The 27267-nt window shown below is 65.7% G+C and overlaps 1 protein-coding gene across 3 annotated transcripts; it reads right to left on the bottom strand.

Annotated features, from left to right (window-relative positions):
- Positions 1 to 635: 635 nt before the first annotated feature.
- PWWP2B (PWWP domain containing 2B) lies at positions 636 to 26603 on the bottom strand. 3 transcript variants are annotated; one of them, XM_068548798.1, is made up of 3 exons: positions 26503 to 26603; positions 15362 to 16959; positions 636 to 3284 (listed from the first exon to the last, which is right to left on the bottom strand). In XM_068548798.1, the coding sequence occupies exon 2, from the start codon at positions 16851 to 16853 to the stop codon at positions 15378 to 15380; it is 1476 nt and encodes a 491-aa protein (XP_068404899.1). In that variant the 5' UTR covers positions 16854 to 16959; positions 26503 to 26603; the 3' UTR covers positions 636 to 3284; positions 15362 to 15377. The 3 variants fall into 3 exon arrangements, with proteins under 3 accessions (XP_068404899.1, XP_068404898.1, XP_068404901.1); XM_068548797.1 differs by lacking the exon at positions 26503 to 26603 and adding an exon at positions 25312 to 25451; XM_068548800.1 differs by lacking the exon at positions 26503 to 26603 and adding an exon at positions 25312 to 25451 and having other exon boundaries at positions 15665 to 16959.
- Between the last annotated feature and the right edge of the window lie 664 nt (positions 26604 to 27267).

Raw genomic sequence — 27267 nt, 5'->3', positions numbered from 1 at the left:
TCCTCCCGCACTGGCCACGCCAGCCCCTGCCCCCCGCCGCAGCTGGGAGGGGGTGCGAGACCCCATCCCCTGGAGGAACGGGGGGAGGGTGACAGAAAGCCAGTCACGTGCCCTGCACACTTGTCGCCTTCCAGCCTGCTGTCCTCCACCGGCCAGCCTGCTCCACAGCAAAGGTGAGGACAGCTGGCCAAGGGGCGGGGGTCAGGCGGCCAGCCCCATGGGGAGCAGGGTCGTGTGACCGGGTGGGCGAGCGCTTGCTGGGTGCCTGCAGGGACCTGTGGGGCTGGAGGCTGGAAGGCCACGGGGGGCGGGGCGAGGGCTCCCCACGGGCTCCACACGGGGCCCACCCCGGTCCCCGGAAGGCTAAGGGGTCAGAACCCTCCCCACAGGGACACGAGGGAGGCCCGGCCGGCTCTGTTCTCGGAGCAGACGAGCTCCCGTAGGGAGACCTGTGGGAAGCTGGGACCCACAGTCAGGAGGGCCCCAGACGGCTCCCTCGGCTCCGCTGACAGCCCGGCCTCCCTGCCCTTCCCCTCCTGAGCACACCGGCCCCTCCTGCCTGGGACGTGCTTGTGGGGTCCCTCTGTTGAGAGGACCCCTCCCCAGCCCCTTCCAGAATGGCAGGGGCCTTCCTGCTCCACTGAGCTTTTCCCACCCCGCCCCCCCCCAAGGTGCCCACTCCCCTGGAGGCCCACTCCCTTCCTACAGCCACTGTGCCCAGCCTCTGGGGGGGGCGGCCAGTGGGGGTAAGGAGCTGAGGGTCAGACATCACCGTGGCATCCCAGATATCACCAGGGGCCAGCCATCAACCCAGATCTGGGGGCCAGCTCTTGGTGAGGGTCCTACCTCCTGGGTCCTGAGAAGAATGAGGGTCACACAGAAGGGCGTGGTGAGATGCAATGAAATCAAACTGGCAAGAAAACATGATCAATTTGCTGCTTAAAGAAACAGTCACAAAGACTGAAGAAAAAAAAAAAGGCTGCCTTCCCTTTCAATTAGAACTTCTGTCTGTCCCAGGGGACAGTGCACCCCAGCTGGCAGGGGTGTGTAAAGACCTGGGGCAGGAATGGCCAGGACTTGGCTCCCCTTTAGCCCCTCCGGCCTAGCCGCCCTCCTGAAGGCTTCAGTGGGGGCAGCCCCATCCTGGGTTCCCCGGGTGTCTGAGCAGTGGGTGGCTGGAGGGGAGCCTTGGGGCCATGGCATGGAGAGGCCCCCCAGCCCAGGGCAGGAGAGTGCCCAGAGCAGGACCAGGCGGCATCAGGTCATCAGGAGCAGGGTGGTCAAGGGACCGGGGAGCCTGCAGGCCTGAGGGTCATATCAGGGCCGGGCCCAGCTGGACCATAGAGGGCGCTGGCCTGGGATGGTCCAGGGATGAGTCCAGGGCAAGGGACTGCCTGTGTCTCCTGTAGAGGCGGTCCCCCGTCTGTCTGTGGAGCTCCAAAGCCCCATGTGCTGGTGGCCATCCTCGCACTTGACCTTGGGGCTGGTCCTGCTGCGCTGGCCTGCAGGGAGGGGCTGGGAGACCCGGGCTGGGAGAGCCAGGCCGGTAGTCAGGAGTGAACGTGCCCAGGGCAGGCTGCCATCTCGGGGGACCGGGGTCCAGATCACTCTGAGACATGCGTTTCTCCACGGAGCAGTGCCTCGCTTACAGAGAACACCCTGTCTCTCTCTGCGTCGGCACTTCCTCCCCAAGTCCAGGCCTCATCCCAGGGCAGCCGCGTCTCCCTCAAGGTGGGCATGGCAGCCCCTGGCCCCCAAGGGAGCCGTCTAGGACCAAGGCCGCAGAGCGGGGCTTGAGGTGGGGAACAGCTCTGGGCAACCGCGGGCGCAGAGGGTCTGGACGGCCCCTCTGGCCTGCACACGGAGGCCAGGCTGCCCTGCCCCAAGTCAGGGCCTTGGCTCTGCTGGACCCTCAGGGCAGGGGCATAAGGGGGCTCCCTGGGTTGGGGAGGGCAGGCGAAGGATTGCACCCCCTCTCTGCCCTCCTGGACTCATGCAAGGTTGCCCCTGCCTCCTCTGGGGGGGGTCTCAGGGTGGGAGGGCCTGGACCAGAAGAGCTCCTCCTAGGGGGTTTATTCTGGTAAGATTCTGTTTGAGAAAAGGGCTCTGATGCTCCAAACGTTTGAAAATCACCGTCTTCCCGCTACCGGCACCCAAGAGTCAGGCCCAGAACCCCAGGCCCCACGGGGAGGGGAGTCCCACCCCTCTTCCATCCTGGAGAGGACCTCCGGCCTGGCCAGGAGCAGGTCCTGCTGGGTGCGGGGACACCCCGAATGTTCTAGTAAAGCCAGGAACAGGCAGAGGCACCACCGTCCCCTCTGGGATGTCCCTCGGCTCTGAAGGAGCCGACCAGGAAACCAGGGGGTCGAGGTTTCACAGGGAGAAACCAGAGCAAAACTCTCCACCTCCTGAGACGTCGTCCTGCCTGGGAAAGTCGTGCCAGCTAGAAAGCCCTGAGGGGGGCCGGACGAGGTGCGGCAGCAGCCAGAACAACGACCCGGCCCACGGGCAAGGAGGACTGCAAGCGACCCGTCCCCAAAGCCGCACTGTCCACGCGATAAGCGCTGCCCCAGGGTCCCCCAGCACCACAGATGCGCCCGAGCCAGGGTGACTTCCTTGCACACCTCTTTGTTCTCTTACATTTAAACCAAGAGCAGAACTCATTTTCTTTACCTTTCTTTTTGCTTTTTGGTCTTCAGAGTGACACAAAGGGGTACGGAACGCCCTCTTACAAAGAACAGGCGAGGTTTTTATCCTTCTCACGTTGAAGTCTGACTGCATCACCCCCGCACGGGACAGGGGGACAGGGCAGCCCTGGGGCTGGTGCGGGGAGCCCAGCGGGACCTACGCTCTGGACGAACACGGAGGGGGACGGGGATGGGGAGGCGGCCGGTTGTCAAGCGCACAGAGACCCCGTGCGCCCGGGGCTGGGTTGTCCCGAAGCCAGCAGGGAGGTGAGGTGGCCCTGCTCCCCTGGGCGCCCTGACCCTGGAGGCCACCCTTGCCGCTGGGCTCTGGCTCTTCACAAACCAGAAAAGCTAAAGTCTGCGTCGGGGGAATAAATACATTTGGCCAAGAGGAGTCGCAGTGCTCCGGGGGTCTGTCCTCGTGGCCAGACGCACCTGCTGCCCCCGGAGGCCTTGAACCAGGCTGACCCCGCGGGCCGGGTCTCTGCGCGCAGCCGGCCAGAAGGCTTGCAGGGTCCTGGGACGGAGCGGGGGTGCAGAGGACACCCCTGAAGTCAGGAGCTGCAGGGGAATAGCCATGCCCTCATTGTCTGTGACCTGGGGGGAAGCAGAAAGGGACACAGGTTACCTCAGGGTCCAGTGCCGGGGGGCAGGCCTCTTGGAGTCCAAGCACCAGGCCAGGGCGCCCACCCAGCTCTTCTGAGCCTCTCCCTCAGGCTCTGTGGTCCCTCAGCTTCACCCAGCCCTCACCATCTTGGGAGTCCCGCCTCCTTTGGTGCCCCTGCCCCTCTCCTGGGGCAGGTGTCTGACCCCTGCATCCCCCCGTGCCCACCCTACCTACCAGGGGCCCTGAACTGCCCGGGGAAGGTGCAGGATCCTCAGTGGCCCAGGGACCCAGACCACAGGCTTGTCCTGCAGCCCCGCAGCCTTGGGCCAGGCACACAGGGGCTGAAGGCAGGCCAGCTGTTCTGGGTCCTGCCGGCTGTGAGTGACTGGGGGTTTGGGGTGGGGGGGCTGATGGCTGTGCACATGCCCCAGGCTCAAGGCTCAGAAGGCCCCAGTGTGAGGAGTGATTGACACTCCTGGAGCCCCGCCCCCAGCCACGAGCCCCGCCCCCCACCAGATGCACCCTCCTGGCTTAAAGAGACCCCCTTGGGGTCAGGGGTGGGCGGGGGTGGGGCAGAGGGCAGACCCTGGACAAGAAAGTCCTCTCCCAGGTTGACGGGGAGCCCAGGCTTCAGCGCTGCTTCCTGACTTGTCCCCGCCTCCCATCTGACCACCAGGTGGTCATCCTCGAGCAGGGACAGCGGACCTCGGACAGCGGACCTCGCAGCCCAGCGTCTCAGGGCCAACCCCTCCCTAAAGAAGGCAGTGGGATCTCAAGGAGGGGCGTCTCCCCAAGTCCCGCAAGCCAGGGGGAAAGTGTTCCCCACACCGCAGCTCTGCCGTCACAGGAGGCTCTGGGAAGGAGGGAGCCTGGAAGGAGGGGGAGGGAGAGGCCAGGTGCCTAGAGTCCAGCGAGAACAGGCAGAGCACACGGGGGCTGCCGGCCACAAAGCCGGCTGCTCTCCCCCCCGCAGGGGAGGTGTACCCGAACCCATGAGGCGCTCCTACACAGGAGAAGGGAGAGATGCCGGCCGGGGCCTGGCCCAGCCCCGAGAGCGGGCGTCTGCTTCTGCAGTCTTGGAAGCCGTGAGCGGCTGTGACAAGACCCCGAATGCCCTGAGACTGCCACGCCAGCCACGTGGAGGGCCCGGGCGTACATGCGTGCTTGTGCGAGGGGAGGTGCCGGCCACCCCGGCCGAGGCCTCGGGCAGGCGAGGAGTCCCGCAGACACTCCAGCCCGGCCAACGCCACTGGCCGGGAGCGCACACAATCATGAGAAATAACCAAGCAGAGTTGTCTGAAGTCACTGTGTTTTGGGGAAGTTTGTTCACAGAGTGATCATAAACTGAGACAAATACCCTACGTGTCTGAAGGCACTGAGAGGTTTCGATTTCTCTCAGAGACCTGGGAACCAATAACTGATTATATACAAACAACCCCAAATGAGGCAAATTCAACTCTGCAGAGAACAGATCTGAAGAAAAACAAAATATATTCATGATTATCTACATGGATAAGCTACAATTTTTTTTTTAAGATTTCTTCTTTGATGTCGACCATTTTTAAAGTCTTTATTGAATTTGTTACAATAGTGCTTCTTTTTTTTTATGTTTTGGTTTTTTTTTTTTCTGGCCACATGGCACGTGGGATCTTAGCTCCCCGACCACGGATCGAACCTGCATTGGAAGGTGAAGTCTTAACCGCTGGACCACCAGGGAAGCCCCTAAGCTGCAATTTTTAATATCAACACTGAATCTTGATTTAGCCAGAAATCATGTTTGTGTGTTCGTGTGGCAGGAAAAGGGGGTGTTATGAGGTTGCAAAATCTTCCTTTTCCACAGGGAAAAAAGTCCATAAAGAAGGCTTCAGCTGAGAAATCACGAAAGAAGAAACAGCAAGATAAGTGTAGGAATGTGCAGAGAAATCCTTTCGTTACACATTTCATGTTACTAGTGGGCTTTCAAACCATGAGCATATGTAACACTGCTACAAATAAAAATTCAGTGGAAAGATATCGTGTTCAGGAACATCTTACTATAATGTGAAATAGGAACCAAAGCCTTTTTCCACTTATCTTTAAAATATAGAATCCAGGAGATGCATCTGCGCAGAGAAATGCAAACGCCTTCCACCATCCCTGAGGCTGCCTGTGAGCCCTGAGCCCTGCGTCAGCAGAAGGGCTGGCAAAGCCTCAGGGCAGACAAGCCTCTCCTGTCACCATCGCTGCCCAGGTCTGAAAGCAGTGACCCCGCGGCCTAGTGGCCCGGTTGGCAGGTGGGGAAGGGGAGCCGCCGTCCTGCTCCTTATCCAAAGCGCCCAGGATTCCAACGACCAGGAAAGAAACACCAGCAGTGACCACAGCAAACTGGACCGCACACTCGCCCCAGCCGCAGCCGGTCGTCGGGCTCCAACCTGTCATCCCCCTCCCCCAGGGCTCCAAGGAAAGCTCCCGGCCAGGAGCCCAACTTGGGGTGTGCCGGAGGGACCCCTCTCCGGCCATCCCCCCCGCCCCGTGCTTGCCGATCGCCTCGGAGCTCGGTCACGGCCCCCAGGCTGGTCCAAAGAAGCAGCTCAGCATCGGATGGAGAGGGCTGGGGGCTCCAGAGCCATCTCCAGAGGGATGCAAGGCATGTGGCCCGGGCAGGAACCTGAGCAAACACGGGAAAGACCTCTAAGTCCTGAGTGTAGCGCGAAGGCCCCGCTAAGGAAACTCGTCCACCCAGGGCGGCGGGCTCCCAGTCTCGGGGCACCCCTGAGAGCGGGAGCCTCTGGGCATGACGTCCACTAAGCCACACCTGGACCCGGGGCCCAGAGCCCTAAGCCAGGGCCGAGAACCCTCCCCAACCTGGGGCCTAGAACCCTCCCTAACCCAGGACCCGGGGCCCAGCACCCGCAGCCGGGTCTGTCTTGCCCATCAGTGCCTGAGACAGGCCGCCCACTCCGGGAGCACCCTGGGCTGGGCAGACGGTCGGCTCCAGGAAAGGCTCTGCAGTGTCTGCCAGCAGCAGGTTTCCGGGGACACTGCCCTTGGCAAAGAAAAAGGCGGAAACCATAAAACAAAATCCTGGACCTTGTTCTCGAATTCCCAACCGCCTCCTGCCCAAACTGTCTGAGCTGCCAAATACCCCCTCCACATGCCAGTCCTGGGGACAGGCCCTCCCTGACGCTGGTGGTCTCCCCTCTGCAGGTGCCCCAGGACAGAGCGGACACCAGGCAGCGTCCTCACCGCCTGTGGTGGCTGCCGGGCCCTCCCACCCCCGAGTCCCCAGCGACCAGAGGCCCCAGGAGAGGCAAGGAGGGGCGGTGGGGGGCACGGAGAGGACGCGGACGCGGGACAGCAGCGATGACCGAAGCCCTGGTGGTCAGGCAGAAGCCCCGAGGCAGAGGCCCCAGGGGGATGGGTCCCGGCCTGGGGCAGCCAGCGGGCCGGCTCTCGGAAGCCCTCAGGCTGGCCTGGGCCTCTGTGAGGACAGCAGGGGTTCTCCTAACTCTGGGGACAAACCCGGACTTTCCCTGTACTTTCTTCTTGATTGATCAGCCAGGGAAATGCCCCCGAGACTAAGACAGGCCCTCTGCCTGGGACGCACCGGCCCCTCTTTAATAATGGGACATTCCCTCTGGGCGGGGTGGTCCCCGTCCCTTCACCGCGACAGCCTGAGCTGCCCCTCAGAGCACCCCGGCCCTGCTGTCCCCCACCCCACCTAGAAACTGCGGGAAGGGCACAGACCACGGCAAGAGGCTGCTGGTGGTCCTCTAGAGAGAAGCGCATTTTTCTTCCCAGGAGGAAGACACCTACTGGCTAGGAACCAACTCCACTGCCCAGCAAGGCTTCCTCACCCCTTTCGCCCCAGTGCCACTCAGCCCAGTCCTGGCCCGGAGGCCCCTCCTGCCCTCACATCCCTGGAGGTGGCGCTCCCTCTAGCCTGGGTCCTGGAAGGGCCCCGCAACGCCCCAGCATCCCCCGCCTCCCGTGGCCAGCACCCCAGGGATCAGGTCCGCCCCAGCCCTGACCGGAAGGGGCAGGCCATGCGGTCCCACAGCTGCCCGGGGGCCCAGGCGTCTGAGGGGGGAGCCACGACGCCGGAGGCCCCTCGAACTGGGAGGCGAACGCCACGTGCACCGAACGTGGCTCCCCCGGCGGCCCCCACCACTTCCTGCCTGCTGGGAGCAGGTTAACCGGGAAGCTTCCAGGCACCAGGGCACCCAACGGGAGGGCGCCTCCGGCACGGGGACACGCCGATGCACCTCGTGAGCAACACCTGAGCCGGGTCTCCCCACGAGGGTGCCGTGGGGCAGAGGCCACACCACCCTGGGCTCCCAGCAGTACATCCCAACCTGGGGTCTCCAGCCCAGACACAGGGAGGGGAAGGGGACAGTTCCCAGGAGCGCCAGCTCCTCCGGGATGGAGCGCTGGAAAGCTGTTGTTGACGTCATTTCCCCAGGATACGCAGAGGGTTGACACGTGGCCCACCTCCTGGTCCAGAGGCCCAGGAGGCCCCTTCTCCCAGCCAGCGCTGCCCCCTCCATCCAGATCTGCTGTGTAGACCAGGTGTGGACACCTCCAGCTCAGGGTTCTTAACCCAGAGACATGATGGGGCAGATGCCAACCCGCCCGGAGCCACACCATCCTCCCAGGCCCCTTCCTCCACGGCTGGGGAGCGTCTCCCCTCGCCCGAGGTGCTGAGGGCGTGGGGGGAGGCACGCGTCAGGCATCCGGCTCTGCCTCTCCAGGGCCAGGGGCTGCCAGATGCACAGGGGAGAGCCTGGCCTGGGAGCAAACCCTGACTGTGCCTCCCTGGGGACCGGTCTCCCCACCTGTGGGACAGGGCGCCACGGGCCCCCTCCTGGCGATGCAGCCCAGCGTGCAGAGTGCCATGAACCTGGCGCAGGGCAGGGCGGGGGAGGGCCGCGCGCAGGCCGGGCCCCCATGTGCGTTACCGTGTGCCAGGCAGCGCGTGGGTCTGGGTGTGCAGGAACTTACTTCCTCGAAGGGGAGACCCCAAACAGAACAGCAAAGAACGAAGGAGTGGGTTGTGAAGGAGCCGTGACAAACAAAGATGCAGGGATGGAGGATCCCAAGCTCTGGGGGTTCCTTGGGGTCACGGCCGTACATGGGGTGCTCAGGAGAGAGCCCCTGAGGAGGTGGCCACCGGGCACAGAGTGGGTGGGCACTGCAGCTCTGCCACACGGAGCCGAGAGCTGGGGAGGGGCGCCCTGCGTGTCTGCTTCCGTTGCAAACACAAGGACAGGCGAACACGGCAGAAAGGAGGCCTGCAGGAGGAGGTCAGCACGGAGGGGCCGGGACGATGGTCAGGCTGACTTGGGACCCTTGGGAATGTGCACGGAATCGAAATGTAAAGGAATCTCTACAGATGGAACGAAAAAAGGAACTCAGTGACCCTAACGGTGCCTGCGGTCATGACAACCACGGAGGGGTGTTGATAACTCTGAAACAGGAATTTGACGTGTCCCCCGAAGGGCCAGAGCCCAGGGACAAAAGGCCTGCAAGCAAAGCTTGGTGTAGGCCCACGGGCAAGCTGGCGGCATCACTGTCTGAAACGATTACATACGTGATGTAGTCTACATATATTAAATATTTGACATATATTAACTTTTGCACGTAAAATTATTGTGCTAATATCGCTAAGAACCAAGATCTTCAGTATAAGGGGATAAAGATGCAAATATGAAAGTTGAAGAAGTCAAAAATCTGAATTAGAAAAATCAGTGTGAAGTCATGATTTCTTTTCTCCTGAAAGAAATTCCAAGGTCTGTTAACTGCAAAGCCTAAGAAACCACCTGGAAACAGTGTGACCCCAGCAGCCGGCACCCCTCGCGCCCAGGCAGGATAGCGGCTGGATACCAGTCCCCTTGAGGGGACCCGGGACTCCTCGGGAAACGGCTGACCCTGGGTCTGGGCCAGAAATGCCCACGGTGACCCAGAATCCCGAGTCCTGGCAGAAAGCAAGGCCGCTGCCAGAGACCGCTGTGGTCGTCAGGTGGCCCGATGAGCCCATGGCCAGCAATGGGACGATCTGGGCGTCAAAGAGGACATTCGCCTGGACTGAGGGCAGTCCACCATGTTTACGACAGACGCGTTGGGTCACGCCGCAAGGTGCTGGAACCGACTCAGACGCTCGTCCGTCTGTTCTGTAAGACCGCATCTAAAGGTGACCAAAGTGTTACTGCAGGATGGCTAAGGAGCTGATCAGGTCACCAGGACAGAAGGGCCTCCCGACGGGCAGCTGAGGGACCACCGTCCCGTGGAGGGGTCGCACCCCAATCCCATGGCGCAGGAGCGCAGAGCTCGGGCCCCTCCCCGTGTGCTCCGGGACCTCCGACCTTGGCGTAGGTGCTCCGTCCAGCGGGGAAGAAGCAGGACAGGAACAGGGCCGAGTATTTGGAGCTGGCGGTGGGGACCCCTGGCAAAGAGTGGTTAAGGCATCTCACCAGTGGGGGGGGCAGCACTGGGCCCGGCAGGCCCAGCCCAGGGGGCCCGCAGCCCCTCCCCCAGGCTGGGAGAAGTCCCGCCCCCGCTAGGGACCCCAGCAGAGCGACTGCACACACCGGGCCTGTGTCCCGGCGCACCCACCTGGGGAGGCCGCGGGGAGGGGGCGGGGCCTGAGCCACTGCAGCAGCCTTGGAATTACAGGCCTTAGTTTCCTCTGGAACAAAATAATTACAACCTTCACAGAGGACCTGAGCTCCCTGAAAGCAACGCGGAAGTCAGCTGAGAAGCAGAAGTACATCTTTATTTAGCACGGGAAGAGAGAAAAGCCCGTTTGGGGCATTCGCCTCGAGGATACCGTTCTAGGAGAGGCACAGGAGGGCAGCGGCCCCTGGAGACAGGATCTGGACGCCTCCGCTTGGGGACCGGACGCCGAGTCAGCACTCCGGGGCGGGGCGGGGCGGGTGGCCGCCAGCAGCCGGGCGGCACGGGACCCGGCTGGCTTCCCGCGGATGTCTCTATTTCCCGGGAGAGTCACCTTGTGAAGCCGAAAGCGGCCCTGGTGCCGCCGCCGGCCCGTGTGCACGGCCTCCCCGCACGTGCTGTGCACGGACCACACGGGCCCGCTGAGTGGGCGGAGGACGCAGTGGGCGAGTGGGGCCCCAGCCCTGGAACCCGGGACGTCACCTTCCGTGGGACAGGTGCGGCCAGTGTGATGGAGTGAGGGCTTTGAGACGAGCAGATCAGGCTGGGCCAAGCAGGTGGCCCGTGAACGCCTCACAGCGTCCTCACGGAGGGAGGCGGGGGGACGCATCACAGCAGAGAGGCCCCCGCCACCACGCAGGCAGAGGCTGGGTGACGCGGCCACGGGCCCGGGAGCGCCCAAGCCCCCAGGAGCTGGAAGAGGCAGGAAGGACCCTCCCCTGGAGCCTCGGAGGGAGCACAGCCCTGCCGGCACCTTGACTTCGGGCTTCTGGCCTCCAGAACCGGAGGAAGAGATTTCTGTTGTTTCCAACTGCCCAGCGTGAGGTCATTTGTACCAGCGCCACAGGAAGCTCATAGAGGACGAGGCTCACCCCAAGGGTGCCCTGCACTCAGGGAAACCAAAAAAGCCAGCGCTCGGAGCTACCCGCGAAGTGAGCCCTGAAAGTTCCCTGCTGGCCAGCAGCCCGGCCGCTCAGGCAGGAAGGGAAGGGGCCAGGGCCCCTGCGGTTCCACGGGAGGTTGGGCCCCAGCCCTGGACCCTCCCAGCTCACACGGGGCCTGTTAATTTCCCACTGGGCTGAGAGGCTGGAACATTGGGTGGCATTCTGAGCTGTCACGGCTCCCAGGACACCGGGGCACCCGTCCCCGCACCTCCCAGGCCCTCGGGGTGCACTCCCAGTGACCGTGCACCCGGTAACGGACGGCTCCATCACCGCCTGCCCTCACCGGGGTGGTGCCCGCGGGCTCGGCGAGACCCCAGCCCATCCATGCTCACCCACGGCCTCGTCCTCACCCACGTCATCCCATGAATCCATCACTCGGCCCCAAGGCTCCTCTGAGGCTGGACCCCGAGACTCCTCCCAGCCGAGACCCAGGCGTTCAGATGCCGGCAACCGGAGTACCTCCTCCACGGCCGGCGAGGGGCATGGCGGTCCCCGAGTTCTGGGAGCGCCCAGCAGCCCAGCCCGTCCCCTGGACCTCTGCCCCCTGCTCCCCGTGGCTCTCTGACGCCCCATCCTGGTTTGAGCCTCCATCCTCTGGCACATCCTTCCAGCCTCCGGGCCCCTACCACACTGCTGTCCCAGAGCACAGGACCATCCACCTTCTGCTTGAAATTCTCCCATGGCACCCCTACTCTGAGAATAAGGCGACAGCTGGGGCCTCAGGCCACCAGGCCCACACTGGGCCTCTCCCCACCCCTAAGGACATGCCCAGCTTCCTTCTGCCACGGGCCCCAGCACATGCTGCTCCTTTTGCATCCTCAGATGCTCATCCCCACCCTATTAGCTCATGATTAGCTCACTGTTCTAATCTCAGCTATATGTCACCTCCTCCAGGAAGCCTTCCCAGATGCCCAGTCCAAATCAGCTTCCTCACCAGACACTCTGCTGGGAGGCCCTTGTCCCCTCTCAGCACATTCCTGTGCGTGATTATGCACGAATCTGGGGACTGTGAGTCACAGCCCTCTCCCCAGCCCCCCAGACAAGGGTCTCGGTGACTGTGCACACTTCTGTCCCCCATCCAGCAGAGCATTCAGTCCCTGGTAGGCCGACCCCTTGGTGGGTGGGTGGGTGGGTGGGGAGAGAAGAAGCACGTAACCGGGTCTGAGAGGAAGAGGCCCTGGGGTCACACCACCCCCGGGAGGAGTCGCTGTCACCTGTCAGGTTGGGGGGCCAGCCCTGCACTCAGGGCATCCCTGTCCCACCTGCAGGACCCTCGCCCCCCTGACCAGTGGGCAGCAGGAGTTGCCCAGCCCATCCAGTCAGGAGCACAACCCCGGCCCCACCCCGGGGGGACATGGGAGGACCCCCGGGGGGACACGGGAGGACCCCTGGGAAAGCAGAGCCAGAAAGCCGGCTGCAGACAAGTCCCCTCACTCAGCCCCTACCCGGGAGACAGACGGGGAAATGAGGCTCAGAGTCGCCAGCCTGCTGGGGCCAGGGCAGGGTGCGGAGCCCTCGGGAGATGCGCCCCGCTGGGGCACATGAGCACCCTGGGGGCGGTGCCTGCTCAGAGCCTCTGTGCCCAGCCAGGCCCCGCTGGCCTCTCCCCAGCTCCCTGGCCGCAAGGCCCCAGGCTGGCTCGGCGACTCTCACAACGTCCTCCTAGCCTCCAGCAGCCCTGCAAAGGGGGCAGGGTCTCTCGGGGAAGAGGTGCTGGGCACACGTCCCTGGAAGGGGCCCAGCCCCACATCTGCTGAGACTCTCCTGACACACCTGCGGGCAGCACAGACACCCCAAATCCCAAGGAGCTCCTGGCACCGCCTCAGCCGTCCTCAGGTGGCCGCAGGGTCAGCTGGGCCAGGCCGGGGTGGCCGGTGGGTGGGGCCTGGAGGACCACCTTCCCCAGCAGGCCTCCCGGCCGAGCTCCAGGCCCCTGTTGCCAGCCTCCCAGCCCTCCCATGGGGGGCCCGGGGGGCCCACGCCCGCCGGGAGGGCCCTCCTCCTCTCAGGACGCGCCCGGGCGCTGGTGACCCTGGCCCCTACCTCAGCACCACGACGGGGCACTGCCACCAGCATCTCACACAAGCTCTGCCGGGACCCTCCTCCTGCACCAGCCCCGCAGCCCTCAGCTTGCCTGGGGAAGCCCACCGTCCCCGGTGAGGGCAGTTCCCAGCTTCTCCTTCAAGGAGCAGCCTGGACGGCTGCCCCCCAGACACTTGACACCTGAAAGCAAACTTGTCCACCAGGAGACCGCAGACCCCACCTGAGCGCGAGACCCCGGCTTGCTGACGCCAGCAGATCAGCCACCTGGCTGGCACAAACCTCAGCTCAGTCTTTAAGCCTCAAAAAACAAAACCCAAAAGTCCATCAGCCAAAACCACTTGGTGCCTTGGCGCCGAGAGGATCCAGGCCGCCCCGCCACGCTCCCAAAGCTCCACACCCTGCGGGGGCGGGGGGCACAGGCCCCCACAGCAGGCAAACCCGTCTGGCGAGATTCCTCCTCTGCTTCCTGATACGCAGAGCCCTGAACCCACGGGGCTGTCTCTGCCCACAGCAGGGGCACGTGGGCGAGCTGCCCGACACCAGGCCAAAGACGGGCTGGGCCCTGTGAGCAGAGAGGCGGGGCCGGGAGCAGAAGGGCACAGAGAGAGGCAGGGCCCCCCGGGTGGTCCCCAGGCCAGCAGGACGCGGCTGCAGCCAGGGGTACCCCTAAGCCTGGCCACAGCAGGGAGATGCCCCAGGAAGCCCGATGCCAGGGCATCTGGACTTTCTCTGGACCGCTGCCCCTCAGGTGAGCTGGCCGCCCTCACCTGAGACCCTAGCTGCCTGGATGCCACCAGGTCGGCGCCACGCCCCAACACGAAGGCCAGAACTGATGGGGGATGTGCCTGGTCCCCAACAGGAGAAGTTCGTGCCCAGAATCCGGGGAGCCATGCAGGAGGTGACGTGGGAAGCAGGTGGGGGAGGGGTGGGGACAAGGCCTCAGGAGCCCCGGCAGGGACCCCGGCCCAGACGTGCCCCTCATCACTGCTTCTTCAATCCCAGGACCCCGCTGCGCCCGGCACAGCAGGGAGCGGGCACCAGCACTCCACAAAGCCCCTCCCCAGCCACATGAGCTGGCCCTGCCCAGCCCTGAAAACTCGCGTCACCCGAGAAACTGGCACAGACAGGTGGGTGAGCAGGACAGCCAGGCCAGACAAGGTCACCTGAGGGTCCGGAGACGAAGGCAGAGGCCCAGCTCGTCCTCTGGGCCAGCCCCCGTGCCATGCCGGTTGCTTCTGTGGGCGTGGGCATGAGGCCACGGAGCCAGGAAGACCACTGCCGCCACGGGCTGCCCCTCACAGGGGACCCTGTCATGTCCCCTCCGGTCCACCCAGGCAGCCTGGAGCCTCGGGGGACCATGGCCCGCCCGGGACCAACCAGGGGAGGACAGAGAGGGCAGTCAGAACTGGGAAGAGTGACCACCAGCGCCAGAGACTGCTGGACACACCCCACTGCCCAGGGACCAGAGCTGGTGGCAGCCACCAGATGAGAACACGCCCACATCTCCCTGCATCTCGGGGCCCAGGGCAAGCTCACGGCAGACGCCCTCAGCCCCTCGGCCGTTTCCTGACACCCCACGAGGTGACCGGACATGCCACACAGTGATGCCCCGCCCCACCTGGTGACACGGCAACAGCACAAGGTGATGCTTCCAACCCCTGGTGGTGACACCCCCCAGCCCCACAGAGGCTCCATAAGGCCTGTGGCTGGAGGTCCTCCAAAGGTCTCCTGGGGGCAGAGACGGAGAGCGAGGCACTGGCCCAGGGACAGATCCCAGAGCACCGGCCCCGCCACCAGGAGCCTGGAGCCCCCGGCACCAATGTCCAGGACCCACGTGCCGGCTGACGGAGGGGAGCCCCCATTGGCAGCAGAAGAGCAGTGCTGGGCCACAGGCGCTACCTCCGAGGGCAGGCAGCTCAGTGACATTCCTCCTTCCGGCAAAGTCAGACCCCTGGACGCACCTGCAAGCAGGAGGTGGGGGAGGGGGGGAGGGGGGGGAGGGAGGCCCCGGCTGCAGCCCGGGAAGAGTGGGTAAGAGAGGAAGCCCCTTCCTGCGCTCACCACCGCCCCATCAGTCAAAGCCGCCATCTTTAAAACCCTCTCCTTTCTCCAAAGGGAAATGAAAGAGCAAGGAGACCTTTTACGGTCCTTTGCAAGACGACCACAAAACACAAACTAGCTCTGTTCTCTGAACAGGTGGCCGACGACTCGCCTGCTTTTAAAGCACCTCTTCTGTGAATCGAAAAGCTGGACAATGTTGCCAGCAAGCGGGGCGATCGTCCAGGCGGCCCCCTTCGGAGCAGCGGGCCAGATGGCCAGGGGCGTTTGCGTCCCCCTGGCTCACCGAGGCCCAGGGTGGAGGGACAGCCCAGACGCAGACACAGGCTCGGGACGGCCGGAGAGAGGCCGCCCTCCATGCACACACTCACCTGGTCAGAACCCGAGTTACGTTTCAAACTGGGTTAAGAGCTCCCTTATTTCCGGGGCCACGTGTTGGGCGGCATTGGCAGCCTCTGTTATAGCTTTCCGATACATCCCCTTCTTCTTACGGTTAAATCTCAGTTTGAAAAATTCAGAGAAAGGGGAGAGTTTTGAAATAGACAAGAACGATGTAGTTGGAGAACCAAACCATGAGACTTTCGCTTCTTGCCAGGAGGGCTCCCCGTCCTCCTTCTGGCTAAGACTGATGTCCAGGACACGTGCTGGCCACCAAGGAAAACCATGAACCTTACCCCACACGATGTCCCCTACGGCCACGGTCCTTCCGTCCTCGGTAACGCACTTGGAGACGCTCTGCGTGTGCAGCCTGACCGTCAGCGGTGGGACCGTCGGCCGCGCATCCTTGGACGAGGCCGGCACAGACACACCGTCGCCGGACGAGAGGTCACACATATCTGGTGACGTCACTTCTGAGCTGGACGATTTGGACTCGTCCAGGCTGTCGCTGCTCCACACCGACACGCTGGCACAGCCAGTTCTCCAGGGGCAGGCGGCGAGAAAAGCCAGGCCGTCACTCCCGTGTTCACCTCGGGGACACCCCTTGCAGTCGTCGTCCTCGCCGGAACTTCCAGAAGACGAGTCCGCCAGCCCGGAGTGGGCAGAGCCGTCAGCCAGGGGCGCGGGCGAGCCAGCCCGGGGGCCGCGACCACAGCCCTTGAGCTCTTCCACCAGCTCGGCCCTGTAGACGGGCTCCTGCTCGCCAGCCCCCGGGCGGTGGGGCTTCAGGCGGATCTTGGGGGGCGGCGGGGCAGCGCTGGGGGGCAGGGGCCGCGTCAGCTTCAGCTTGGGGATGGAGGCGGGGGCCCCGGCGGGTGGCCTGTCCCTGGGCACCTCGGGGTCCGGGCCTCCAGGCGGGGCTTGCGGGGGGCAGAAGGGCTCCAGTGAGCCGTGCACGCGGGAGGGGATCTCCACCACCTCGCCAGTGCCCTGGGGCGTGCTGTAGGAGATCTTGATGACCGGACTCCGGGGGACCCGGGCCCGCGCCTCCTGCCGCCTCTCCCTCTTGCTCCTCTTGGCGGTGGCGTCGCCTCCACCGTCGGGGTCCTCAGGCTTCCGGGGTTCCCTGCGCGGCCGGGGGGTGGCCGGGGGGCCGGGGCTGGCCTCCGGGGGGCTCAGGGTGCTCTTGCACTTCTCACAGAGCACCTGGCGGGGCCGCAGGCGGATGGGGCTCAGGGCCAGGTGGCCAGGGTCGCGGTTGCGGGACAGGCGCCTGCGTGTCCTCTTGATGCCCCGGGGGGGCGGCTGCGGCACCCACTGCCGGTACGTGTTCCTCAGCCAGAGCGGGGGAGGGAAGGGGGCGCCTTCAAAATAGGGCGGGAACGGGGGCAGGCTTCCGGCGGGCAGCGGGGGCGGCTCGGGGCTGGCGGTCTCAGGGGCCTGGTCCCCACTGGGAGGTGGCGGGGGGTCTGTCCCCAGCTGCATCGCCTCTGTGTCCCCCTCCGTGGGGGCCGGCCCGTGGCAGCCGTTGACAGGCGGGTCCTGGGCCTGGGGCGGCGGAGCCGACGGGGGCAGGCCGAAGAGGCCGGACCTGGCGGTGGGGAGACAGAAGGGGACAGTCAGGACAGGGAGGGCCCCGCCGCAAGCAGACCCCGCTCCCGGAGGGCCCAGCGGCATCTCCGGGCTTTAACAGAGGCAAGCACCCCAGCACGTGCCCCGGGGGCGTCCCAGCTGCGGGCTGCGCTCTCTGAAGTCACGCGACCAGCGAGCAGCATGGAGACCGTCGGCCCGACAGGCGCTGAGCATCCACAGCTCACTTCGCGGCAACAGGGGGGACGCGGGCTCGAAGCTGGAGGCCCCCCAGGACCCGGTGCGGGCCTGGGGCCCAGGAAGCCTGGGGACGGGCCTGACCTGGCCTGCGGGGGGCCGGCTGCCGTGTGGCCAGCGGCCCTCGCTCACAGGCCTCACCCACTCAGGCCCCTCCTCCCTGAGGGAAGCACTCCCAGAGGGAAGACCCCACGTGTGTCCCTGGGAGGACCCCCAGTCCCAGGACAGCCCATAGGACCGGGGTCCCGGGTGCCGGACGTGTGTCTGGGGGTGGGGGCCACTCGTGGCCAGGCCCAGCAAGGACAGGGGTCAGCCACCAAACCAGAGCCCCGGGCCTGGGAGTCAGCCCGCTCCCTCCTGAATGCTGAGTTGGGCCCACCTGTTCCCACGGCTCTCAGGTGAGGGTGTCACTCAGGCCGCCCCTGCCCACCACGACCTGGAAGGACCACCCCTCCTGCCAGCACCCCCGGCCCCTTCCCTGAGGACCTCCAGCTCCAGGACAGAGTGGGCCAGGCGGCACCGATAAGGCCATGTGACCCATGGGAAGGGGCCAGAGAAAGCAGGAGGCCCCCCTCCCGCGAGGACCCACAGCTGAGCCTGAGCGTGGGGCCGGCACCTCCGGGGCCCCCCAGCCGGGACTCTCTCCCCGGGAAGCTCGGGGCCAGCAGCCTCCACTCAGGTGTCCCGGCATCAAATGGCTTGGGAGTAGCGCCCTTCTAGAGCCAATGACCGTCACCCCCAGGCCCCGCGCTGGGAATGTCGGGGAGTCACATCTGATCAGCAAACTGCTCTCGGAGCCACAGGAAAGCACACTGCTCCAAGTAAGGAAAGCCAAGCCCAAACAGGCTACACCTTCCTTTGGTGGTGACACACATAACTTTAAACACGTGCGATTTAATTTGTAAGACTGCTTTAGCTAAAAGCTGTTAGTTTTCACTTTTAAGCACAGAACAGACTTTGAGCCAAGTTAAGAGAAACGAGGATTAGAATATTGTACCTCAGTGTCTCCCTCCCTTGTGTAATTCAATCAGAGTAGAAAAGATAAGTGAGCTTTGCTGTTTCTCAAAGAAGTCATTTCTCAAAAATGACTTCTGCATCTACAGGGTCCAGCAAACCAGGGCCACGGCCACCTGCCCTCTGCTTGGCCATGGAGGATGCAGCTCATTCAGACGGCTGACCTGTGACCTGTGACCTGTGACCATGACTGAGGGAGAAGAGGGGAGGGGGAGGGGTACAGAAAGAGAGAGAGAGAGAGATGGCAGTAGGGCCAGCCTGGGGGGGAGCGTCCAGCCACGGGCCAGCGGTAGGGGACTTGGCCCCCTGTGAGGTGGGATTCTGCGCTGGGTGGGGGGCAGCCCTTGCGATCCCTCCCCTCCCCCCTCCTCCCCTCCCCCCCTCCCCATCACCCGTGGGCATGTGGCTCTTCAAGGGCCCCTCTCCCTGGAAGGACCAAGCCGTTCCCACCCGACTCGCACCCACTGCGGCCCCCGCGGCCACAGGCCCCCACGTCCCAGCCGACCAATGGCGACAACAAGAACCACGGACCACGTCTGTCAGCGGAGGCCGCATGCGGGGTGTGTCTCACGGCTCCTGCAGTCACCACGGGAAGCAGGCGTGTATGATTTCCACACCAGGATGGGCGGAGACTTTCAGGGGTGGGAAAGGGGGCCCCAGGATCATGCCCTGACTGTCGGCCGCCCTCTCACCAGCCCCGGGTTGGGCACTGGGCACAGAGGCTCCACACCCCACGGCCCCCAGGCCAAGTCAGCCACCAGGTTTTGTAAGTCAGGTGTGACTGGCACACAGCCGCGCCCACTGCCCGCGCAGGGCCCCTGCGGCACTGCTGAGCACCTGTGACAGACACCGCATGGCCACCAGCCCTTCACGGAAAAAGTCTGCCTGTGTCCAGGTGTGGGCGACAAGCCCCCACCCAGGGGCGTGACAGGCTGGTGTGTCACCAAACCTCACCCAAGTCCCAGGCATCAGAGTGGGCCCTGGACCCCACACCTGGCTCATTCCCTTCAACAAGCCCCTCGTGGGCATTCAGAACAGGCTGAGAATTTGGCAAACTAAACCCAGGCACATGCATGCAAGCGTGCATCCACACACATGTGCACACACATGCCCCAGGGGGCCCACACACCAGGCTAGATCCACACATCTGGGGCTGGAGGGTTGCTCCCAAGGCCTCCCCAAAACCCACTTCCTGCCCACCATTCACAGGCACCCAGGCCATGAACTGGGGGCTCACTCCGACACCCCCCTCTCATCTGAACCCCGCCCCACCTTCCCAGGCCCCTGGGCTGTCACCCCGCTGGGACTCAGCCCGTATCCCCTCCTTGGGCTCTGCTCCTCACCCCCCAGTAGCCCGCCTGTGCTGGTGCAGAGCCCCTCCTGCCAGCTGGGGCCCGGGGACCCCAGGAGCAGGACCCCTGGGCAGCCCCTTTCCCGTCATCCCCCACCCCCCAACCCAGCTGCCTTCCAGGACCCTCCTAGGCTTGGACTGTGCCCTCGGCCAGCTGGCCCGGGGGGCTCTGCAGTCTTCTCGGCCACCTCTCTGCACACACAGGCTGGGGACAGGTGGCCCCGAAGACTCTGCAGCTGTGGCCCATTCAGGGAGCTTTTGCCCCACTGATCACACACAACCCTCAGGGGGTCTCTGCATGTTCAGGACGGCCAGAGACCCAGGCCCTGACCTGAGCCACAGCACTAAGCTGTGGGCCCCTGGGTGGGCTGGGCCTGCACCCACCAGACACAGACAGGGTCTGGCAGTCGACACCGCCCTACCCAGGCAGATCAAACTGGGAGGCGGCCTCGGCTGTGAGCAGTGCCCTGGTATGCATGCCCCCTCTGCCCACGGGGCTGTGGGCTGCAGCCTAGAGGGGGAGGTTCCTTGCAGACGGCCCGGTGGAATGGCACCGCGGCTGCCACGGCGGGCCCCGTGACTCGGACACTTCCTTCCCAGAGCTGCCGCCCTGCCCAGGCCACACCCACGCCTGCCGGTGGGTAAACAGGGCCAGCGGGACCCTGGCTGCCGGGCTGCAGACCAGAGCAGGTCCTCTGTCTACAGCCCCGTGAGGCGCCGTCATCACCATTCCCATTTCTCGGATGGGACAGTGAAGCTGAGGGAGACCAGGGAGACCAGCGGGTCGGGGGACAGGCGGGGTCCGTGCTCGTGCCCCAGCTCTGCTGCCTCTGGGCGCGGGGATGGCACCAGCCAAGGCCACTCTCTCTGGGAAGGACCTCAGCAACGTGTCCGCCGAGGGGTGCCTGCTGGACCTCCAGGCACAAGGCGTGGCCCGACTGCGGCCTGTGGGTTGACCACGGGGCCAGGCCCCTCGGAGAAGCTGGGCTGTGCCCACGTGGGCCTACACCCAGGGACAGAGGCCCTGGCCGGCCTGGCAGAGCCCCACACGTGATACTGCAGGGCCCTGGCAGGCAGAGGGCTGGGGTGGCCCTGGAGCCAGAGAGATGGCCTGCCAGGTCCAGGGCGAGGGACCCAGATGCCCGCACTGTCCTGTCCTCTGTGGTGCGGAAGGTCTGGACTCACGGGGCCCCGCAGGGGTGACTCAGGGGCGGAGCCAGGGCCTGGCCCAGCCTCGACAGGGAGCGCAAGGCCAGCCAACGTGCCCACGCAGAAACCCGAGGGGCCCTGCGCAAACCTCAGCACCGCGTCCTTGGGGAGCTAGGGGAGTGGCAGGTGGCCTGCGCTTTGAGGAGAGGCTGGGGAGACCGAGCCCGGGCGAGGAGTTCGCACAGGGAGCTTCAGCCAGGAGGCTTACAGGGATCAGACCCCAAAGCAGAGCAGTTCTGCCCCCAAGGGAACAGGAGACAGAGTCCCCAGGGTCACCCACCGCTCTGCCCAGGTGAGGGCACGGTCACCGGCATGGACACAGGGACCCAGAGAGAAGCGGCCTGGCCTGCAGTCCTCGGTGGGACACCAGTGGCCAAGCCTCAGATCCCACACGTCCCTGGGGCTCGTCTGTGCCTCCAGCCTAGCGCCCCTCCGAGAGCAGCGGGCCTGGGGGGGCCCATGGTTAGGAGGCGCCCTGCCGCCTGCCAGAGCTCGCGCCTCCCCACCCCCGCTCCATGCTGCACCCACCCCCGCCCTCCCAGCTCGGCAGGCCTGGAGCCCAAGCATCTCTGGTGCCCACTGGCAGCCTCTGGCCCCGGCCAGGTCCCCATCTGCCCTGGACCTTCCTTCTTCATCCTCCCACGGGGAAAGGCCACCCCGGTGTCTTGTAAAGAGGTGAGAAGACGTGGCTCCGGAACAGAAACATCCCGGGGGCCAAAGCCCAGGGCCAGGTGCCTAGGGCAGCCTCCCGCAGCAGGTACCTTGTGGGCAGAGCCTGCAGTCAGTCCCAAGACAGGCCTGGGTCCCGAGGCGAGGCCCACCCTGCGGCTGGCCGGGCTGTACGCCCCAGCGTTGGTTTAGAAAATACACGGTGGCCGTTTCTCTCTCCCAAAGCCCTGCCGACAGACGGCCGCAGGGCTGGAGCCCCGAGCGAGGGGAGGGGCAGGTGGGTGTCAGGCTGCCGTGCGGAGGTCCACCTCTGCTCAGGGAGCTGCGGAAAGCAGGATGACACGGGGAGTTGCAGCCTGGACGCCAGAGTGGCCCCTCATCCAGGGCCACACGTGGGACCCTGCCCCTCCCCCGTGGCTATCAACCTAGGGTCTCCGCCACAGCTGGCCCCCAGAGTCCTGGACCAAAGGCTGAAGAACCATCAGCATCATTCCAGTAAGACTCAGGTGACTGCGTCCCTCTTCCCAGGAGCACAAGGCCAGGCCCCCAGCCCACGCCCCCCACCCCCTCCGTGGAGCAGCTCCAGAGACCAGCCATGCTGGCCAGGTCCAAAGCAGAGCATGGAGTGAGGCACCTGCCCACTGGCTGCAGGTCATACCACCCTGTGATGCACTGGGCACTCTCAGTCCCTCCAGCTCCCCAAGGGCAGGGAGGACGAGCCCAGTGGGGCCTGGACAGGTGTGTCCGGGATGGGGCAGGGGCGCTCTCCTGCCCAGGGACGGGCCGTGGCTGGGATTCTTGGCCAGCTGAGTCTCCAGAAGCCTGGGTCCCAAGCCCCCCGGGCGGGTGTGGGTCCCAAAGGCCCGTACCCAACCTTTGCAGTAGAGGGGCCCCTAAGTCTTGTGTGATAACGACACCCTGGGTGACTCACGCTGGGGAAGTTTACGAAACGCGCACTTAGAGGTCAAGGCCGGAGGCTTCGGATTGGCCAGGCCGGACAGGCAGCTGGCCCTCACGCCCACTGACCGGGAGACCATCCCTTCAGCACTCGGAGACTTTGCTGTCTTTGGGCCACCCCACCTGAGGTCCTCAACCAGAGGTCCACCCCCAAATCACCCACAAGAGGCCTCCCCCCTGCACCCCAGCCTGGAGAGTGGAGCTGTGGGGTCAGGGCAGGCCGGGGCCATCTGCATCGTTATGTGTCAGACGAACACCGTCCACCGGAGATACTGGAGGACCGTGCACCACAGCAGTTATGCCAGGGACTTAAGGCCACTTCCCAGCACACAGTAGGTGCTCAATGAATGAATGTGGATGCAGGAGCCACAGGCACTCAGAGCAGCCAAGGGTCTTGCTTCAGATCACACAGCAGCCTGTCAGCAGGTTCAAAGCTCGGCACTGGCCCGGCGGCTCTGAGCGCCTGCTGGGACCTCGGCCTGGCCTCCGTGAACAGACAGACGTTCAGCCCAGAGCTCCCAGAGCACCAAGGGAGGGGTGTTGTCGCCCCAGTGCCCCCAAATTAACACTGGTTGCTGGGCACCGCTGCAGGAGAGGACCCAGGGGCCCGCGTGAACCGCCCCTCCCGGGGGACCCCTCTGTTCTCCTAGGCCCCCGGGGTCTGCCCACGAGCTCGAGAAGTGCTGACACGTGGCAGTGACTGGTCTGCTACCGACTGGGGCACCGCGGGCACACCGGCCTGCTGCCCTGGGACCCACAGGCCCCAGGAGGTGGGCAGGCGCCTGCAATCTGAGCCCCCAGCTGCTCTGCCCGCCTGTCAGTGCCCACACCCGGGATGGGGCCTCACTGACCGGCCCTGCCACCGTGACGTATGGGGTAGGGGGAGTGGGCCCTGAGGAGAAACCGGCCCCCGGGGAGGCAGGTCGGTGCTGCGGACCCCCGAGGCCTGAGGCCGGGCCCCTCTGCCAGAAACACCCAGGCCAGGTCGTAAGCTGCCTCTGGACCCTGTCCGACAAGCCGGCTGTAAACATGAGCGTTGCAACTCATAATATCATGGTAGAAAACTGGGATCAGGATGAAACCGGAGGTGACCCGCAGAGGGGAGGTGGGGTGGGCAGGGACAGGGGCAGCTTCGGGGCCAAGCCTCAGACACCGGAGGGGTTGGGAGAGGCCAGGTCTCTCCTCAGGGTCTCTTCAGGGACCGGGGGCGGGCGGGGGGAGCCCACTCAAGTCAGAAAGGAGAGCTGCTGGGCAGAGCTGTGCCCACCGAGGCCCAGCGCCCAGTTCTGTGGGCGGCTCCGGTTACAGCCTTATGTGGCCACGGCAGGGTTGCCGCCCACACGTCCTACAGCTGCCACTTCCCATGCTGGGATCCCAGCAGAGCCTGCTTCCTTCCACGAGGGGGTGGGGAAGCGGGTGGGGCGGTGCAGATCTCCACAGCAGGTTAGCCACGGGCTGTAGGGACGGGAGCCCTGCCTGGAGGCAGAGACCAAGGGCGGGGGGCCGGCAGCCTCTACAGACACCCCCAGCCTCCCTTGCCCTGAGTCAGGGAGCCCAGAAAACGAGAGTGGGGGGACCTCTCCTGCCAGGGCCCCTCTCAGGGAGGAAAGGCCAGGCAGGGCTGTGCAGGCAGCGCTGGGGTGCAGCCCTGCACAGACCCAGGAGCAGAGGCAGGACTAGGCCGGTGGAGGAAGTGGTGGCCACTGGTGGCAGAGGACCCTCAGCCACCCCAGGGGACAGGCTTGGCGGCTTCCAAGCGGCTATGCTACAGCCCCGGAGGGTCACTAGGTCCCACCGAGCGCCCTCTGCAGTAGCCAGCGCAGAGCAGGGCGACAGTCACCTGGGAGGCCATATGTTAAATCACATGACTTGCACATAAATGGCTCTGGCACATCTAATGAGGAGATAATGCCAGCAGAGTGGCCGTTGAAAGGTGATGGTCCTCCTACCACACCCCCGCCGCCGGCACAAAATCTGGCCTCCACTGAGGGAAAAAGTTGGGCCTTTGCAAAGGGGAGCCGTTTACTGCTCCTGGTTCAAAATAAGGCCCAGCCTGAGCCTCAAGACATTAGTGCCTGATTAATGCCTAATCATTTATCTGCGCGACAGCTCACTACCATGTGACACTGTATCCAGGAGACTCTTTCCCGCTGCAGGGATCCCTGCAGCCGGCACACAGGTGCCTCTCAGGATGGATTTGCCCCCACGCCTGCCCAGGGACCCTTCCAGCAGAGAATCCCGGCTCCCGAAAGGAGCTCAGCACAGCTCTGAAACTTGTATCTTTTCATTCCTGTTCTGCCGAGAGCTCCTCAACCCGAAACAGTGTTTTTAAATCCCGCCGCTGGACACAACTGCTCGCTAGCAATCCTAACCACCTCAGCCCCGACTGCTCCTGGCGGGGGGCATTACATTACACACCGCCCCCCCCTTGGGAGTAACTGACAGGGCAAGCGCGGCAGCGCATCTGAACCCACTGCCCCCACCCCGGCGGATGAAAATTCTGAAGACAGCCGAATTCAACAGTGAGTCTGAACAAAGAAAAGTGCGTTAATTATGGCAGACGTGCGGAGTTCGGAGCCGGGCGGCGCGGCGGTGGGCGCGGGGTCTCGGGCTCCACGCGCCGCGCCCAGGGTCCGGGTCGGCGCCCACCGCCGTTCCCGCCCGGCTGCGCGGTCCCCTGCCCGAAAAGTCGCGACGACTTTGAGAACCACTTTTCCCCCCCGAGTGGCGGCCGCGCTCGCGCACCCCGAACCCGGGGCTGGAGAAACCGAAAGCGGGCGCCGGCGCCACGCTGCCCCGCCCCGGAGCAGTCCCGGCCCTGGGCCAGCGCGCGCGCTGGGGGGGGGGGGGGGGGCGGGGGGTGTCCCGAGGGGATTCCGGGGGCGTCCCGGGGCCCGCGCCCCCGCCCCCGCTCACTTTTTCGTGCAGTCCAGCAGGATCCCGGCGAAGCTGCGCTCGCCGCAGCTCACGGTGACCAGCAGCGCGCCGTTGACGACCTGCTCCACCCGCACGGGCAGCCGGCAGCCGGCCCGCGGCTCCATGCTCCGCGTCCCGGCCCGGCCCCCGCCCCGCGCCGGGTCAGCCCCGCGCGTGACGCCGCCCGCCGGCCGCCTGACGTCACAAAGCTCCGCTCGGGGCGGCCTCCGCGAGCGGGCCGGGGGCGCCGGGAGGGGCGCGCGGGGCACCCGCGCCCACAGACGCGCGCCGGGCCGTGCGGCCTCCACACTCGGCGTGGAGACGCACTGCGGAGCCCCACCGAACGGGCAGGATGGGGCAGGATGGGGCAGGGCCGCGCTCCACCCCCGGCGACGCTGGCCGCGAGCGCCAGCGGAGAGGACCTGAGAGCCGGCGCCTGGAGAACTGCCCCGGCCCCGGCTCCAGGGACCCCTCCTCTCCAGCCGGGGGTCCACCTGGGGCGCCTGCCCCTCCCGGCTCCAGGGTGTCTTCCCCTCTCCTCGCCCCGGCCCCCCCCTCCCTTCCCGTGTCCCCGGGTTCCCCGCCTCCGGGTCTGGCGCCCGGGTGGCCACCCGGGTACTGCGGGGAGGAAGTCCCGGCGGCGAGAGCAGGAAGCCCAGCGGGGCCGGGCCGCGGAGACGCGGGGCGCCGAGGGGACACCGGCGGGCCCGCCGCAGCGGCCCAGTCTCGACCTCGCCGCCTGGGGGGGCACTTGACGACCCCCCGTGTGCTCGGCACCTCGCTGGGTGACGAGAGGGCGCGCACTCGGCTCCGGGCTACCCGCAGCGGGGTTAGGGAGGGTGATCAGTCCACAAGTCTAGGTCGCGTGACCCCGGGGAGCCGGGGAAACGTTGGGTTCCGTGCGACCCCTGGTGCGGCCGGAGGGGCCAGGGCGCCACGCGGCCAGTTCACAATGGAAAGGATGGCCTTCCTCGTCGAGCGAGACAGGGGCTCCCCGGCGCACGCAGCCGGGCCGCTGATGGGGGGAGTGGGAGGTGGAGGGGACAAGCGGACGCCGGACCCCCGCCCGGGTCCCGCTCCCACGCGCCTTCAAGCCCAGTACCAGCTCTCGACTTTCCTGAGCACTTGCGCGTCCCGCACGCGGCTCGGGACCCCGCGGGCCGCCCCCAGGGCCCAGCCTGTTGCAGTGACCTTGCCCCGAGCGCGTCCCGGCCCGGTCCCCTGAGCCGGGCTCGCTGCGCTCGGCTGGGCACCGGAGACCAGCAGGCGGTCGGTTGTCCTGACGACCCGTCCGCCGCCGCCGGCCGGCCCCGCCCCTCCGAGCCGTCCAGGGCCCGCCCGGCTCGGACCTGCGCCGGGGCCGCAACCCCCGGCGCCGCCGCGGACAGCGGGGCCGCCGCGGCGCCGCTCGGCCTCGCCCTCCGGCGGCCGCGCCGCGCGGGGAGCCGGCTGAGAGGAGCCCAGGCGGAGCCAGGCGCCCGCGGAGACCTCGCAGGGCTCCACCGCCCAGCATTGTACAGGGCTGGGGATCAAGGCCCCATGAGCCAGAGTCCGGCCCCAAGCAGCCCCCGGGGAGGCCTGAGAGCAGAGCGAGCGCCTGTGCCCTGCAAGGCCTGGGTTCCAGCAGACACCAGACCTCCCTTGCGGAGAGAGGGACCCCACCAGGAGGCCTCGGCCACCTGACACCTCTCCAGGGTCAGCCCAGCCGCTCCCTCCCTGTGGCTGCCGGACCCCAGGGGGCCTGACTGCTGTCTGCGCCCCAGGCCTTTGCAGCCTCCTCTCTCCAGAGCTGGGCGGGGCTGACTTTGGAGCAGAAAGGCCAGGCAACAGGCACCGCTGCAGGCACTGGGAGGGGGACTGGCCAGAGGCTGCCCACCCGCTCAGCACAGGCGCCAGCGTGCCGGAGGTGCCTGCTGGGCGGCGCCCTTCCTGGGCACTGGGGACACACAGCACCGG

This window comes from Eschrichtius robustus, chromosome 7 (genome assembly GCF_028021215.1).
Source record: "Eschrichtius robustus isolate mEscRob2 chromosome 7, mEscRob2.pri, whole genome shotgun sequence".
Taxonomy (NCBI): Eukaryota; Metazoa; Chordata; class Mammalia; order Artiodactyla; family Eschrichtiidae; genus Eschrichtius; species Eschrichtius robustus.
This window is presented reverse-complemented; position numbering and strand designations above follow the sequence as displayed.